This window comes from Gilbertella persicaria (genome assembly GCF_025201335.1).
Source record: "Gilbertella persicaria strain CBS 190.32 chromosome Unknown B0P05scaffold_52, whole genome shotgun sequence".
Lineage (NCBI taxonomy): Eukaryota > Fungi > Mucoromycota > Mucoromycetes > Mucorales > Choanephoraceae > Gilbertella > Gilbertella persicaria.
Window position 1 is genome coordinate 163,616 of NW_026252013.1, and position 13,278 is coordinate 176,893.

The following is a 13,278-nucleotide window of genomic DNA, read 5'->3' on the forward strand; positions in this document are numbered from 1 at the left end:
AAGGCCTAGCTGAGAAGAGTAGAATAAGGTAAGATAGACAGGAGCAGAACCTTGACAAGCAAACAGAAAAGTATATAGTAATTTCGGAGCAAGATAAGGCATTACCCTATGAATAAAGAACAAGGCATTGATGCAAACGGAAGAAGCTAAATCTCCAGCCGATTTAGCAGTCCTGCCTAAATTTACCTTTTTTTTTTGTCAATCTTTCACTTTACGCCTGTTCCAATCTTGGTACAAGTAAGGACAAGACCAAATCAAAAACAGTATTGTATTGGTTGCTTTTTACAGAGATCACTTGAGAAAGATCAGTGATACCAATTGCCGATGCAGAATGAGTGTCTCGGAATGTAGCGGCTCTTTTCTTGTTTACCAAGACATCAAGAGGATTTCTACACAGCAGAACTTGGCTTTGTTCCAGAATTTTCCTTTAGCAGTTTCTGATGAGCTTAATGAGCTAGCTAACAAACAAACGCGGGCAATGAACTTTCTACTGTGACTTATTTACTATGTACACTACTAACTTAACATAGCCCAGCTCTTTTTTTTCTTTTCATTTTTTGCTTTTCTTTTCACGAATATCTTTATGCCCAAAGGTGAATATATATATATATATATATAAAAGACACGTCTATTTAATTCAATTGATTTGACTTGCTTATAGCCAATAGTAAGATATACCCGTTGCCAATTATTTCGAGAACATTTCTCAACAGTATTTTACCAAAAATAAAGCAAGTTTTCATCGGTGTTTGATAGCTTCTAATTCTAAGCATAGATTACTTGAGCAAGAAACCGATACCACAATTGTTTATAATTTCGATGAAAGAGTAAAAACTAATTTACTGCCATGCATTTATGTGAATTAACAATTCTAGTATTTTGATATCAATGCAAGCGTTCGAGCAAAATGCATGAAAGCGTAAGTTTAATCATATTACAGAAAAAAAATCTTGAAAAAAAAAGTGAACAGATTATCTGTCAACATTTGTTACCTCGCTTGGTAAGCAAACAAAAAGACAAAAAAGAAAAAGAACTGATTGACATAGAACGACCGTATTGATTCTAGCTTTATGGCTGGAACATTTGATAATGATTTATCATTCACACCAACGACGCCTATGCCTATTACACCTGAACCACAACAAAAAAACTTAATTGGCAAACCACTCACCTTGGACAGTGATCATGACGATGATGAAGAAAACATACACAAAATACATGAAGAAGAAGAGGAAGAGGAAGAGGAAGAAGCCTTCAAATTGAACGAGAAGAATGAAATTGACGATGGTAGTACTGTGTTTGGTACATTTATTGTTTCCAGTGCTATTCGCAATGTCTCTGATTTTCTGATTGGCCCTCCACAACATAATATGCAGAATGCAGACTATATCAAACTTATATCCAACATAACCCATACAGAATGCATATTGGACGAAAGAACCATCCGCATCATAGGCAAGCTGAGATCTGTCAAAGATGCACACTGTAAATTCACTGTATTACAGAAAGCTTATCTTGGTCGCAACAAGACCTCTGTAGTCACTTGCCTTCATTACCCTGAAGAATCTGGCCATTATGGTCTTTATTTCTGTGATCTTAAACTATACCGCCATAGAAGATTTGTACATATCCAACCCAATCATAGCGAGATGTCTTGTAATTATGTTGTTTTGCCTATATTTCCCAATCCCATCACCAATGAATACGACCGCCCTGTTGATCTCGTTTTGCCAAATACCCAACCATACCCACCCACAATTCAACCACCACCTGTATCAAATCAAGCTATGCGGCGTGTCCCAAGAGAAGAGATACAACCCATACGTCGTGAAAGAATGTCTGTTTCTGATATTCGTTTGCCTACAGCACCTCCTACACCTACTTCTACCGTAAGCGAGGACCGATTTCAACCTCCCAGTTGGGGTGGTCCTCGTTCTTTTACCTCCAGTTTTAACACTGGTAATCTTGATTATCTAAGTAGTGAACGGCTTGCGCGTGCATTTACGCCCTCTTCTTCTGTCTGTTCAGAACCTCTTTCGATGATTCAAGATTTTCCGACTTTGAGACCTAGTTCACCTACGATATCAGAACCATCCTCTTGTTCCAGTCCAAAAACGTATCGCCCTAGCCTGTCAATCAACAAGCAAAAGGCAAAAAGAGTCATGCGTATTGTTTCGCAAAAATCAAGCCAGCCTAGCCAAGGACCTTCCATGTCCATGTTGGAGAGGTAAATGCATACATATATATACTTCATGTGCTCTTGATTGATGTTGTTGTTTTTTTTTCAGAGTAAGAGCTTATAATTATAATTTGATCAAGAATACATTGGAAAAAGGACTCGATGCAGTACGAGGTTTCAAAGGTGAAACCACAATGAAAGCTAAGTAAGTGATTCACCATGACCAAAATCGCTTATTGATGCTTGAAATATAGACTAGGTAAAGTTTTATGGACAAATGTTTCGCCTGTAGTGACCGGAAAGATTTGGACAATGCAAGACATCAATGACATTGTTGTCAAAGAATTGGGTACCATGCCACGATTCACAAACATGTAAGATAAATACATAAAAAAGACAAAACATTGACATGTCATAGTACAACGATGGATCAAGATATTATCAACAGTATTTCTTCTAAAGATTTGTTTCCTTCTGGCCATTATAGCAAGACAGCCTTTTTTGAGTTTCATTGCTCAGCACGTAACCAACCTATGCTTCCTTATAAGCCTATTGTTTTACATATGAATCAAGGTGTGATTGATGTTCATAAGGTTGTCATTTCAGAAAAAAAAGTAGCAGAAGTGAACTGGGTTTCCTTGGATAGAAAATATGATTTCCAATTGAATCTCACGACAAAAGAACTTGTACGCCCTGATGTGAAGCCATATACATCATTTATTAAATGGGTCTCTATCTGGTAAGTCAAAAAAGAGAGGGTATAACCTGTAGATTCATTGCTTCTATAGTCCAATCACTCAACTCATGTCGTTTGAAAACGTACCCAACTTTTTGGAAGTCAATCATATTATCTTCAAGTCTACCACACGTTATCGTACTGTCTTTCCTTTTATTGTGGAAGTCTCTCGTATTGAAAAAGTGCCTATGAAGCCCGTCAAGGGAAGTCAAAAGATCAATGCACAGCCTGGTCATGGCGAGGCCTGGTATGACTTTGAAATCATCAACACATTGCATGATGCTCCCTTCAGAGCCAATTTGAATCTGGATATTGGATGCGAAGCTCCTTGGACTATTGAAGATATCTTGCAGACTAAAACAAATGAAAGTGCAATTACTGCTTATGCTCGCTATATCTTACAATTGATTGAAAAGATTGAAAAAATCATTCGAAAAGAAAGACTCAATCTTGATTAAGAAATAATAATAATAAAAATAGTTACAAGTCTTTTATATAGTACAAGGTATACATTTAGGAGCGATGAAGTGTGGATGATGATTCATCCTGTGTTTGTTCTATAGGTACAATGATGGCTGATTGATTGGTAGGAGGGAGCGATTTTAATGCTTTTTTGTAAGAAGGAGGTGGCATCATTTCGTAATAGGAAGGTAGTTCATCGTCTGCTGATTCTTGGTTGTTGGGTCGATAGACAGGTCGAGGTCCGTTGGTTGTAGTTATTCTGGATCGAGGATCGCCCTCTTCTCTACTGGGAGGTATGTATTTATCGCTTTTACAAAAAGCAAAAGGAATCCATAAAGATGCGCCCACAATCACACAAACAGAAGTAACATTATAAGTAGCGATGTCTATATATGTCAATACTGTAAAAGCCAAATATGTCAACTTACAATAAACACTTTCTGTATCTTGAATGAACCAAGAACTGAATGTTCTAAAACATATAGAAGCTAAAGAAATACAAATACATGTTAAAGAGAGTTTCCAAGTGCTTCTTGAAATCACATAGCCTAGATTTCTTATGATTAACACACTAAACGATAGTTGAATAATAGCGACAATAATGACTAAGAGGCTCTAGACAGCTTAGTTAGTTGATTTTTAGGGTTAATCTTCACTTACTTGTCCTGTATAGCCCACCATAAGGTTACTAGCGGGAAATCTTTTATATTCTGAATTACTGACTAATTAAAAAAAAGAGTTAATTGTTTCTGATAAAAAGAGTCATGATGCATATATATATGCTTACTAGCTTCTGTAATAATAACAACGAGTTGGTCCAAGAGCTCAAGATATATAAATAAACTAGCCGCACAATAAGCAGAAAATAGGTTTATGTCAGAATTCAATCCTAACACGGTTGATATACGTTTCAGGATCATATTATATATTTTTCCGAAATAAAAGAGAAAAAAAAAAAGAAACAAAGACGTCTTTGTGTTTTATACATTTATACATGGTGTAACGTTACATTATACAGCAGAAAAATATATATATGCAAAAAAAAGAAGCAGTAAAAGAGTCAGCATACGCAATCGTTTTTTCCCTATTCAGTAGGATTGCTTTTTTTGTGCATAGACTGTCGACCAAGATTAGGAAATTGTGTCTAGATGGCGTTAGTACAGAATGGCATATTGTTTATAGCATAGATGGTCCTGGTGTTCAATTGCTTTTGTGTGATAGATTGAATTCCATTATGGGTTTGTAAAACATTTTTGTTGAATGTAAATTCATTATGAAACGATGTCTGCAATTGAAGAATAGACTTCAAATTTTAGACAAAACATGTGATACAGACATGAGGAAAAAAGGAGGGAATGCTATTTACTGCGTTAATCTATTACATTTACCTAGTGTATCAATTGACCACATATACAAGCTAGTTAATTACATAAAATGGGTCATGGTTTGATAAAATAAAACAGTTGATAAAATAGAACTTTCTCTCCAGATCATCGGTGATCATTAGAATTAGTAACACAAGCAAGCTGGCTTAGCAACAAAAAATATATATATATATCATTTGACAAATGCTAAGCAAGATTGATTGTGATGGCATTCACTTTATGAAGTCATCAAAATTCAGGAGTAAATAATGAGAAAAAAATACATGATTTCAAGCTTAGTATTTTATGTTGAGGTTAAAGTTTTGACATACTACAAGGCGCGCTACTGAAAGATGATGTTCTTAACATGACAATTTGACTTGATTTAACCATGAAGCGAAAGTTAAGTGACTTCATGGCCACAAGCAATTCATGGCTGTAAATGGAATTAGTGTCTTGTTGTTAAAGGGACTGGAAAACCCAGATATTCGTTCAAAATAAAACAAGGGAGAAAAAGTCATTTCGAAAATCAAAAACGCCTTTTCTGTTACGCAAAAAAAAAAAAAAAAAAAAAAAAAAAACTGAAATGGTTAAAAACAAGATGGATGATGGATAAGTAAAGAAAAAAATATTTCTTAAAGGATATAACAGTCAGAAATATGGTCTGAAGGCATACAGTAACAAACAGAGGTATTTTTTGTAAAGTACATAAGATGAAAAAAAAATTGCTAGCCTAAGAATGCATATTGGAATATTAATCAAAGTTCTGATAGTAAACACTCTAGTTTTTTATATCGTTAAACATGTCTTGTCAAGACGCAAAAACTTTGTCACTGTACTATCATGACAAGTCTTCATTAAAGATGTATTCTCTATTTTTGGTTGATGTTAAAAGAGCAGATATAAGTTGTCAATAGAAAGTCATTTCCGTCAAACTATGGTCCTGTTGAAGTCTCAAGCATTACAAGTAAACATATATTTCTATGGTATGAAGATTACCCTTTTGAGTGAACTCTAACACGGTGCATAAAAACAAGCATTGAAATATCTACAGACCGAAATTCATACCTTTCAATGTAGATAACAAAGGTATATACTAGTAAGTTTTGAAATAATAAAGATGAAAGAAAGATTGTCCTTGTATATGAATGCAATGCCCAGACTTGAATATAATCCTGTGATGCATATAAACAAAAAGAAAATGTAGTAAAGTGAGATTGTTTTATAAGCAAACCATAGTGCTCTAAGATTAAGAAGCAAAGCAAAGAAATAAATAGCGCACGCGCATATTTATTCTGCATGATTTATTAACAAATATTTACAGTGCAAAAGTAACATCAAGTTTTGTATAAATTCTTTTGTGTTCATTTGGTATAAATCTTGGGTCCAGATTCTTGAAAAAGAGGGAAAAAAAGAGGGGGAATAGAGAGACACAAAGAAGGTATTTAGGATAATTGATTAGACTGTCGTTGAGAATTTACACCAAAATTCATGTTCCAGGAAAAGAATATCAACGCCACAATATTCACAAAAGCCTGATTCGATTCGGCAATAAACATTCTCTTTGTCTTTGGAAGAAGGTGTTGATGTGCAACTAGAAATGCCATAAAGAGTAGATGAATTTAAGTCTTGGCTTTGGTTAATACAACAAAGAGTAGAAGAGAACATGGCAAGCAGAGAAGGACAATAAAGTACTTATCTTGTTAGAAATCCATAGCTTTTATATGTAAATAATCAATACTTTAAACTCAATACGCTGGAAAGTCAAATCGAAATTTACAGTGGGCTTTTTCGATTTGAAAAATCAAAATTAGCCATTTGAACTAGTTTGGAAAAATAGTCTAATTGATTTTCCCAGCATCCAGGATGTGATTTCTATAAAAAGTAGGATGTGCTGTGTTTTAAACCATTGTTGTTGTAAAACATTGGATCTGACAGAGATTTATCTATATTTTTTTTTCCTTTATCTTCATACGCTTAAAAGTACCCAAAAAAAAGGATGAGGGTAATACAGGATAATTGTGCCATAATGACAAGTAGTATGTATGCACCTGCGTAATCATTGAAGTTGATATTTTCCATCATCGTTAAGATACGAGCATGTTTGCTGATATGAGAGGAATGATAGACTGCAAAGTGAATTTTCTCCCTATAGATTTTTTGACCAAACTCTATATGGTGTTGAATACAGAAACTGTCCGAAAAAAATAGAAGGCTGTTTCCATAAAAAGTCAGCTCGATCTCGATTTCAGTTTAGTCCTTTAAGCTGCAGAAAATGCATGCCAAAAAAAGGAAATACATTTTTATCTCGATTGAATTGCTATTACAAAGTAACACACACGAAATGGACCCTATTATATTTGAATTGGATATGTTTTTCCTACAGAATAAAAAGGAGACAAGCATGCTTTTAGTTGTGTGTGTGTGAACCATCATAATGACCGAATCATCACCTTTGACTTTCGTCAAAAAAAGGCTTAGTTTTGTGCATTCCAAAACATGAATTGATCTACTTCTTTTTTTTTTTTTTTTTTTTTTTGCTCTTCTGATAGAGCACACCATACTTTCTGTTTTCTTCTGCTTTATTCTTTTACATTAGTAATTTACATTTCGTTTGTAACACAACTATATTCTTTTGAGTAATTTAAACCAGCAAGCCATGACAACATTCAAGAAATACGTTGGTTGTAGTAGATTTCATTGCTGAAATATGGTCTCATCATTCATAAATGCTTGCCTGACGCGTGATTTATCTCTAAATACACACGTTTGATGTTTTTGATACTGACGATTGTGTTACTTTCATCAAGACTAATAATGGCATCACTTTTTAATCACTTTTTTTTCAAGTCGAGGCCTTACTATTAACATTTCTCTAACAACTAAACATACATAAAACTAGATATTTAGGCATGTTTCTTATTCAATAACGTTATGTTAAATGCTAAACTAAATAACTATTGTTATGTATTTTGATAGACCATATTTCGTGACAAATGAGAGCAATAAGTCTATAATCCGATAAGCGAATTCTATCAAAATATATACATATTGATCGAACAAATTTTAATTGACTCTCTTAATTTTCTTCCCGTAACTTTCTTTGCTTGTAAAATGTTGTCTTCAAACTAGCTCCTGTGCCCAAATTTAGAAAATAATCTTTCGTATGTCCATCTTTCAGGCATAAATTCCAGTCCATTCTTCCATAAAACTTGAGTCGAACACTATCTGCAAACTCGAATTCCTCATCTGTCCAGCGGGAGCCTTTTGTTCTGTTGATGATAGGTCTAGGATTGAAGTCAACTGAAGAAGATGGCTCTTCCTTAACAATAGGGGATGTTGTCTTTGGGTCTTGCAGGGTTTTAGGGGGGAAATCGGTATTGACTTTTCTGAAGTGAATGGGCTTTCTGGAAGCAGCAGCAGCAGCAGCAGCAGCAGCAACAGGAATAGGCACTCTCTTGTCATTTTTCCTAGAAGCATCATGAATAAGGGTAGCAAGGACATCAGGAGAGACAGACAAGTCATTATTATCGATCTTTGAAGCATTTGGTGGTTCATACATGGGGGCAATTGATTCATTAGTACTATCTGTACTCAAGGTCTCTTGATATTCACTCTTGAGCTTGGACAAATGATCTGCACCTTCTCTGGCAAGCGTAAGAACTTCATTGTCAGGTGGAAACTTGTCTTTCAAAAGGTCATAAATTTTTTCAAACTTTTTTTCAGAGAAAGAGCATATGGTGAGCACATCTTCAAGAAGTGTTCTGTTCGTGTCCACAAACTGCTTGGTCTCCTCCATGGCTGCTTCATACAAGGAAATAACGGTGGGATCAGAACGATGCTTCAAGTTCAATAAATTAGGCACCTTGCTTGAGAGAACATAGTGAATTGCTTCAAGTGGGTCGAGGACGTCCCTTTCTTGTTTGTGAGCATATCCTTTAGTTACGATATAACAGCTTTTGGCCCAGAAGGTACATACAGCTTGATGCAAAGATTCGTGTTCTTTGACAGGCTCAGAGTTACCAAGTATTTTTTCATCAACGCTATCTGTACAAATCAAGAGGACATGTGGAAGCACGTCGTATTTTTCAGATGCATCAATAGATTGATCAATAAGTTCAGACATATATTTTCTGTTCACATTGTCTTGAACTAAAACAACAATAGGCGGATGGGTCTCTGAGACAGAGGAGCGCGGCAAGTAAACAACACTCTCACGCTTATTGTTTGATTGAATATGTCCCAGCCTGTACGTATCTGGCTCTGCTTTGGTTAAAAAGTTGACAATAATATCAATCACTTTTTGATTTGAGAGAACGATACTGCTCATCTCTTTACCTCCCGGAGGAAGTTTCTTGGGCATATTAAACAACATAATCTCGGATGAGTCTATCAAAATGATGAGAAATTCATGTTTTCTCTATCCAAAACGCGCTATTACATTGGACTGTCATGATAACCTTATATTCAGGAGAAGAAGAAAATTTTTTTTTTCAATTATGAAAACACTGTATATGGTAGTTACTTGTTTTGAGAAGGCTTTGAATGGTGACTGTTTGCAGTATGTACCATCCTGAAAAGGAGCTAATAGACCAATGCTTATTTTTTCTTTATGTTTATATAGAAAAAAATCATGTCAGTACTAACAACCTTCATCCTTGTTCAAAACTTGCTGCGGCAATTTCGGAAACTATTTGGCTCAATGCAGATCAATCCCAAAACTTTAATATGCGTAATCTTCAATAGGGGAGAAACTATTCTTCATCAGTTTGATGGGAACATTTATGCTCTGTCTTTGGGTAAAAAGATTTTTCTTTTCTTCTTTCTTGAATAGGCAACCAAATATGGGATTGCCCATTCTTTATTGAGCCCTTGAACTCGTTTTGCTCTTGTTCCCTTGGGATGAATGGTCTGTTTATGGTTTGATTTTTTAGGGACATTCTTCTCCTATATAAGATCACGATGGTGTCCAATTGGATATGACATACAAGATTTCATCTTGATTTTATCAAATAGGTTTCTCTTTTTTGGGTAAAATATAATTAAGCTCTTAAGCTAATACATCAAAAAGAAAAAAACAAGAGAGTGAAAAAGGTTAAATCTTGTGTAGCCATTTCGTTTTCAACGTGTAAATACAGGACAATGGGTTAACACATTTATTTCCGCGTCATAAGAATACAGGACAAGAAGGAGAAAGACAAAGGAACAGTGGCTTGATCTTTTTACTAGCTATTTCAAAATAAATCTAGATTTCGAAACTGAATCAAGAACAACTTCATAATCGTATGCTTTCTATTGATACGTAATCATTTAGCTACATTTATTAGCTTTCTGCAAATGAGGCTTAATGCATAAATATACTCATATAAAGAATGAATATACATCAATGAAATATGACAGATTAGGCATTAATCCTATTTTTCTTTTTTGACTCATGCTTGCAGCAATAGGAGAAGTCCCTATGGTCTTTCTTTAGGAGAAGCAATACTTGTCTTTGACATGCCCTTTTTCTTTCTTTCTTTGTGATATGAACTAGTCATTGTGGATGTATGTGGTCAAGATCAGTTATGAAGACAACAATAACCTGCATATTTAAGCCTTTTTATCAACTTTCGATCTAAACAGCATTGGTACTTGAAACATCCAGACATATTGATCTACAGGAAAAAGAAGAATAAAACCTTGGAAGTCTATTTCCTTATAGACACGAAATATTGTCTGCCAATGACAGGTATGAATTGATAGATCAAACATGTACATTTTCTGTATATTTACCCAAATGTTTCAAATTCTAATTCCATTCATATCGTCGATTATCTAAGAAGTCCAGGATTGACAATAGAGAAACTTGAAAATAGTTTATTCATTTTAGAAAAAAAAATGGGGGGCATAAAATGGTATAAGGAAATGATTTTTGATTTTTATATTTATATTTATAATATATACATAAGCATTTCTGACGTGGTAGCTATTAGCAAATGTAAGTGAATAATGACTTAATAATTTTCTGAGGCAAAGGGTAAAGCATCAAGACGTGATCTCAAATCAAACAAAATGTCTGTCCATTTCTCTTGAAATTGATGTGATCTGTCTGACTGAAGTGTTTGCATTAAAGACTGAAAGCGTTTTAAACAAGCGTCTACTGCTTCAATGGTTGCCAGTAAGTCACCTTTGTAGTATATAGAACCTTGGGATTCAATAGCATATTCCATCTAACAAGGTTAGTATAAAACTGTTGTCTATCCACAAAGTGCATACCTCGTCAACAGCAAACTTGTACATTTCTCCAAACTCTTCAATTTGCTTTTCTTCTTCTACATTGATATGGTATTCATTAGATTCTCTTGGACTATTGGCTGATAGTGAGTCATAGAAAGACAATGATGAAGAAGAGGAGGATCTACGACGAATACGAGGAAACCAACGTGTAGGTGATTTGATAATGCTGTTGGAAGTGTTGTTTTCTTGTTCAAAATGACATCCACAATTGCAGCACACAAAAGAAGGTGCTGGTTGATGTTGTTGCTTTCTTAAAAGTAAGTTAAAAGAGGGCATGTTTAGAGAAAGAGAAAGAGAACCAAATAATTGGGATTCGTTTCTTTTGTCTTCAACTTTTATAAATAATCAAACATCCCCCCTTTTGTCTCCTTATTTGTACCCCCAAATACTTGCCCTCCCCCCCCCTTTTACTTTTTTAACTGATTGTTTTAGAAATTGATTTAGACTAATACAACATGTGGTTCCTTGTTTGATTGTGTTTATCAAAGGAGAGACTATATTACAACTCCTTGTAAAGGGGAGTACAAGTTGCCACCATGGCTTGTGTAAGACAATAAATAACCATTTATTACTGATCGACATGCTGGGTGTACAATTATGCAGAAAGTTTTTTTTTTTTTTTGAGTGAAAGAGGGTATTATTTTTTAGTTGGATGAAGATGGAATGAAAGTAGGTCTGTTCTATAAGATAAGATCATCTAGAGACAACTTGAGTTTTTCTTTTATTATTTATTTGTTTGTTTATTTACCTTTTCTTTCTTGAGTGGCTTTTTTTGACTTGAGCATCTTTTTGACATCCTCGACTTCGACAGACACGTTGGATTCAAGGTCAGCATAGTTTCTGCATAATGGACATAAAAATCCCGGATGATTGACCAGTAAAGGACGTAGACATTTATAGTGAAACGTATGAGAACAAGGTGCAACAAACAGTGCTTGGAATGGAGCAATGGCAAATAAGCAGATACAGCATTCATCTACATGAATATCTTCATCATCATTATCTATTTCCATTGGATCTAATGCTTTATAATTGTTCTGTGGTGGTGTGGTCAAATGTCGCAGTGACTGATATGTTTTAAGACTAAAATAAACAATTATAAGCATGACCAAGTTCTCTCTCCCCCCGCCCCCTCATAAGAGACTTACTTGTACTGGTTAATGTTGTCATTTTGCTGAGAAGACTTGTTGAGTTCCACTCTCATTTTAACACAACGGTACACCTCTAAATATAGATATAAGTAACAATGCCATGTATATTTCTTGATTACCTTGAGTGCCTCCTTGATAGTCAACACCCAGTTGAATAATATCATTATCATGCAATTCAAATGGCTGTGATAGTTGATTTGGTCCACACAATCTCCTGTTGTTGAGAAAAGTACCTGAAGAAGACTGCATGTCACGGATATAGACCTTTACTTGTTTTGTGAGTCGAGGCATGATCGTGGGATAAATTCATACGTACCTTTCCATCTTCGACAAATATCTCAGCATGTTTCCTACTGACGACTTTACTCCTAAAAGTCATACTGGTAGACGAAGGCCTTCTGTCTGCTATTGCGCGTCCAACCTTTAATACGTGCGAATTATGTAGAGAGTATTCCATGATGGGGAACACAAGTGCGTTACTAGAATCAAGATGAGGCACAATACGCAATGACTGAAGATGGCTATTATTGCTCGTCATCGTATAAAATAAAGCTATGTGAAAGAAAGAGAGAGGAGGAAGCAGTGAGAGAGAAAGAGAGGGGGGTAAAGAAGAAGAATTGTTGGCAAAGGAGTATTATGCGTATAGTTTTTTTTTCTCTTTCTCTTTATTACAAGGACTTTAGTTTATTTGTTTGTGTTTATATACGTTGTTTGCCTATTTTCCTCACTACTGAAACTTGTAGGGAAAAGGGAAAAAGAAAAATAAACAATGGAAGAAAAAAAAGTATATATGGATATATATACAATGAGCTTAGAAAGACCTTTTTTTTTTCTTGTGTAAGTCAAATGAGACTGAATTCCCTATTTAAGATATCTTGGTTATAGTAATATGAAAGAGAAAGAGAAGAAGAGAAAGACGCTCGTACCTTTTTAAAAACAAGAATATGATCTGTAGCCTTATACAAGCCACTCTGATCTACTTCAAAAATCCCGCTCTTTTTTGTGCTCTGAACTCTGGTATTCTTTATTTATTTTTCAAAGGGCACTAGAACAAGGGTGAAAAGCAGTAAATATGAGTAACACCTTTGCCAGCCTATTCCGTAACTC

General features: G+C 34.9%; 5 protein-coding genes across 5 annotated transcripts; 1 reads left to right on the forward strand and 4 right to left on the reverse strand.

The window, feature by feature from the left end:
• The first annotated feature begins 708 nt into the window (after positions 1–708).
• Positions 709–3,403, forward strand: B0P05DRAFT_559014 (uncharacterized protein). The gene is made up of 9 exons (XM_051580204.1): positions 709–731; positions 776–827; positions 876–919; positions 964–1,000; positions 1,067–2,227; positions 2,289–2,384; positions 2,434–2,553; positions 2,598–2,918; positions 2,968–3,403. Exons 5-9 carry the CDS (start codon positions 1,071–1,073, stop codon positions 3,371–3,373), a joined length of 2,100 nt encoding a protein of 699 aa, XP_051430885.1. The 5' UTR covers positions 709–731; positions 776–827; positions 876–919; positions 964–1,000; positions 1,067–1,070; the 3' UTR covers positions 3,374–3,403.
• On the reverse strand, positions 3,404–4,331 carry B0P05DRAFT_559015 (uncharacterized protein). The gene is made up of 4 exons (XM_051580205.1): positions 4,165–4,331; positions 4,038–4,099; positions 3,806–3,992; positions 3,404–3,763 (listed from the first exon to the last, which is right to left on the reverse strand). Exons 1-4 carry the CDS (start codon positions 4,295–4,297, stop codon positions 3,429–3,431), a joined length of 717 nt encoding a protein of 238 aa, XP_051430886.1. The 5' UTR covers positions 4,298–4,331; the 3' UTR covers positions 3,404–3,428.
• A 4,116-nt stretch (positions 4,332–8,447) lies between these two features.
• On the reverse strand, positions 8,448–9,131 carry B0P05DRAFT_450803 (uncharacterized protein; the record flags this gene model as incomplete). Its single annotated transcript, XM_051573882.1, has 1 exon — positions 8,448–9,131. A coding segment is annotated over one exon (684 nt), but the record flags the coding sequence as incomplete, so codon positions are not given.
• Positions 9,132–10,623: 1,492 nt separating this feature from the next.
• Positions 10,624–11,391, reverse strand: B0P05DRAFT_517208 (uncharacterized protein). Its single transcript, XM_051575708.1, has 2 exons — positions 11,000–11,391; positions 10,624–10,953 (listed from the first exon to the last, which is right to left on the reverse strand). Exons 1-2 carry the CDS (start codon positions 11,294–11,296, stop codon positions 10,738–10,740), a joined length of 513 nt encoding a protein of 170 aa, XP_051430888.1. The 5' UTR covers positions 11,297–11,391; the 3' UTR covers positions 10,624–10,737.
• Positions 11,392–11,469: 78 nt separating this feature from the next.
• Positions 11,470–13,052, reverse strand: B0P05DRAFT_559025 (SMAD/FHA domain-containing protein). The gene is made up of 5 exons (XM_051580206.1): positions 12,488–13,052; positions 12,291–12,435; positions 12,169–12,244; positions 11,769–12,103; positions 11,470–11,717 (listed from the first exon to the last, which is right to left on the reverse strand). Exons 1-5 carry the CDS (start codon positions 12,707–12,709, stop codon positions 11,701–11,703), a joined length of 795 nt encoding a protein of 264 aa, XP_051430889.1. The 5' UTR covers positions 12,710–13,052; the 3' UTR covers positions 11,470–11,700.
• Between the last annotated feature and the right edge of the window lie 226 nt (positions 13,053–13,278).

What these genes read in the sequence shown, in the direction of transcription:
- B0P05DRAFT_559014 (XM_051580204.1), top strand. Translation starts at nt 1,071, where the DNA reads ATGGCTGGAACATTTGATAATGATTTATCATTCACACCAACGACGCCT. An exon ending in GAAACCACAATGAAAGCTAA is followed by an intron (nt 2,385 to 2,433) that starts GTAAGTGATTCA and finishes CTTGAAATATAG; the next exon opens with ACTAGGTAAAGTTTTATGGA. An exon ending in ATTAAATGGGTCTCTATCTG is followed by an intron (nt 2,919 to 2,967) that starts GTAAGTCAAAAA and finishes TTGCTTCTATAG; the next exon opens with TCCAATCACTCAACTCATGT.
- B0P05DRAFT_559015 (XM_051580205.1), bottom strand. Translation starts at nt 4,297, where the DNA reads ATGATCCTGAAACGTATATCAACCGTGTTAGGATTGAATTCTGACATA. An exon ending in TGGTGGGCTATACAGGACAA is followed by an intron (nt 3,993 to 4,037) that starts GTAAGTGAAGAT and finishes TAAGCTGTCTAG; the next exon opens with AGCCTCTTAGTCATTATTGT. An exon ending in AGATACAGAAAGTGTTTATT is followed by an intron (nt 3,764 to 3,805) that starts GTAAGTTGACAT and finishes TGACATATATAG; the next exon opens with ACATCGCTACTTATAATGTT.
- B0P05DRAFT_517208 (XM_051575708.1), bottom strand. Translation starts at nt 11,296, where the DNA reads ATGCCCTCTTTTAACTTACTTTTAAGAAAGCAACAACATCAACCAGCA. An exon ending in ACAAGTTTGCTGTTGACGAG is followed by an intron (nt 10,954 to 10,999) that starts GTATGCACTTTG and finishes TAACCTTGTTAG; the next exon opens with ATGGAATATGCTATTGAATC.
- B0P05DRAFT_559025 (XM_051580206.1), bottom strand. Translation starts at nt 12,709, where the DNA reads ATGACGAGCAATAATAGCCATCTTCAGTCATTGCGTATTGTGCCTCAT. An exon ending in CTATCAAGGAGGCACTCAAG is followed by an intron (nt 12,245 to 12,290) that starts GTAATCAAGAAA and finishes ATCTATATTTAG; the next exon opens with AGGTGTACCGTTGTGTTAAA. An exon ending in GACAACATTAACCAGTACAA is followed by an intron (nt 12,104 to 12,168) that starts GTAAGTCTCTTA and finishes TGTTTATTTTAG; the next exon opens with TCTTAAAACATATCAGTCAC.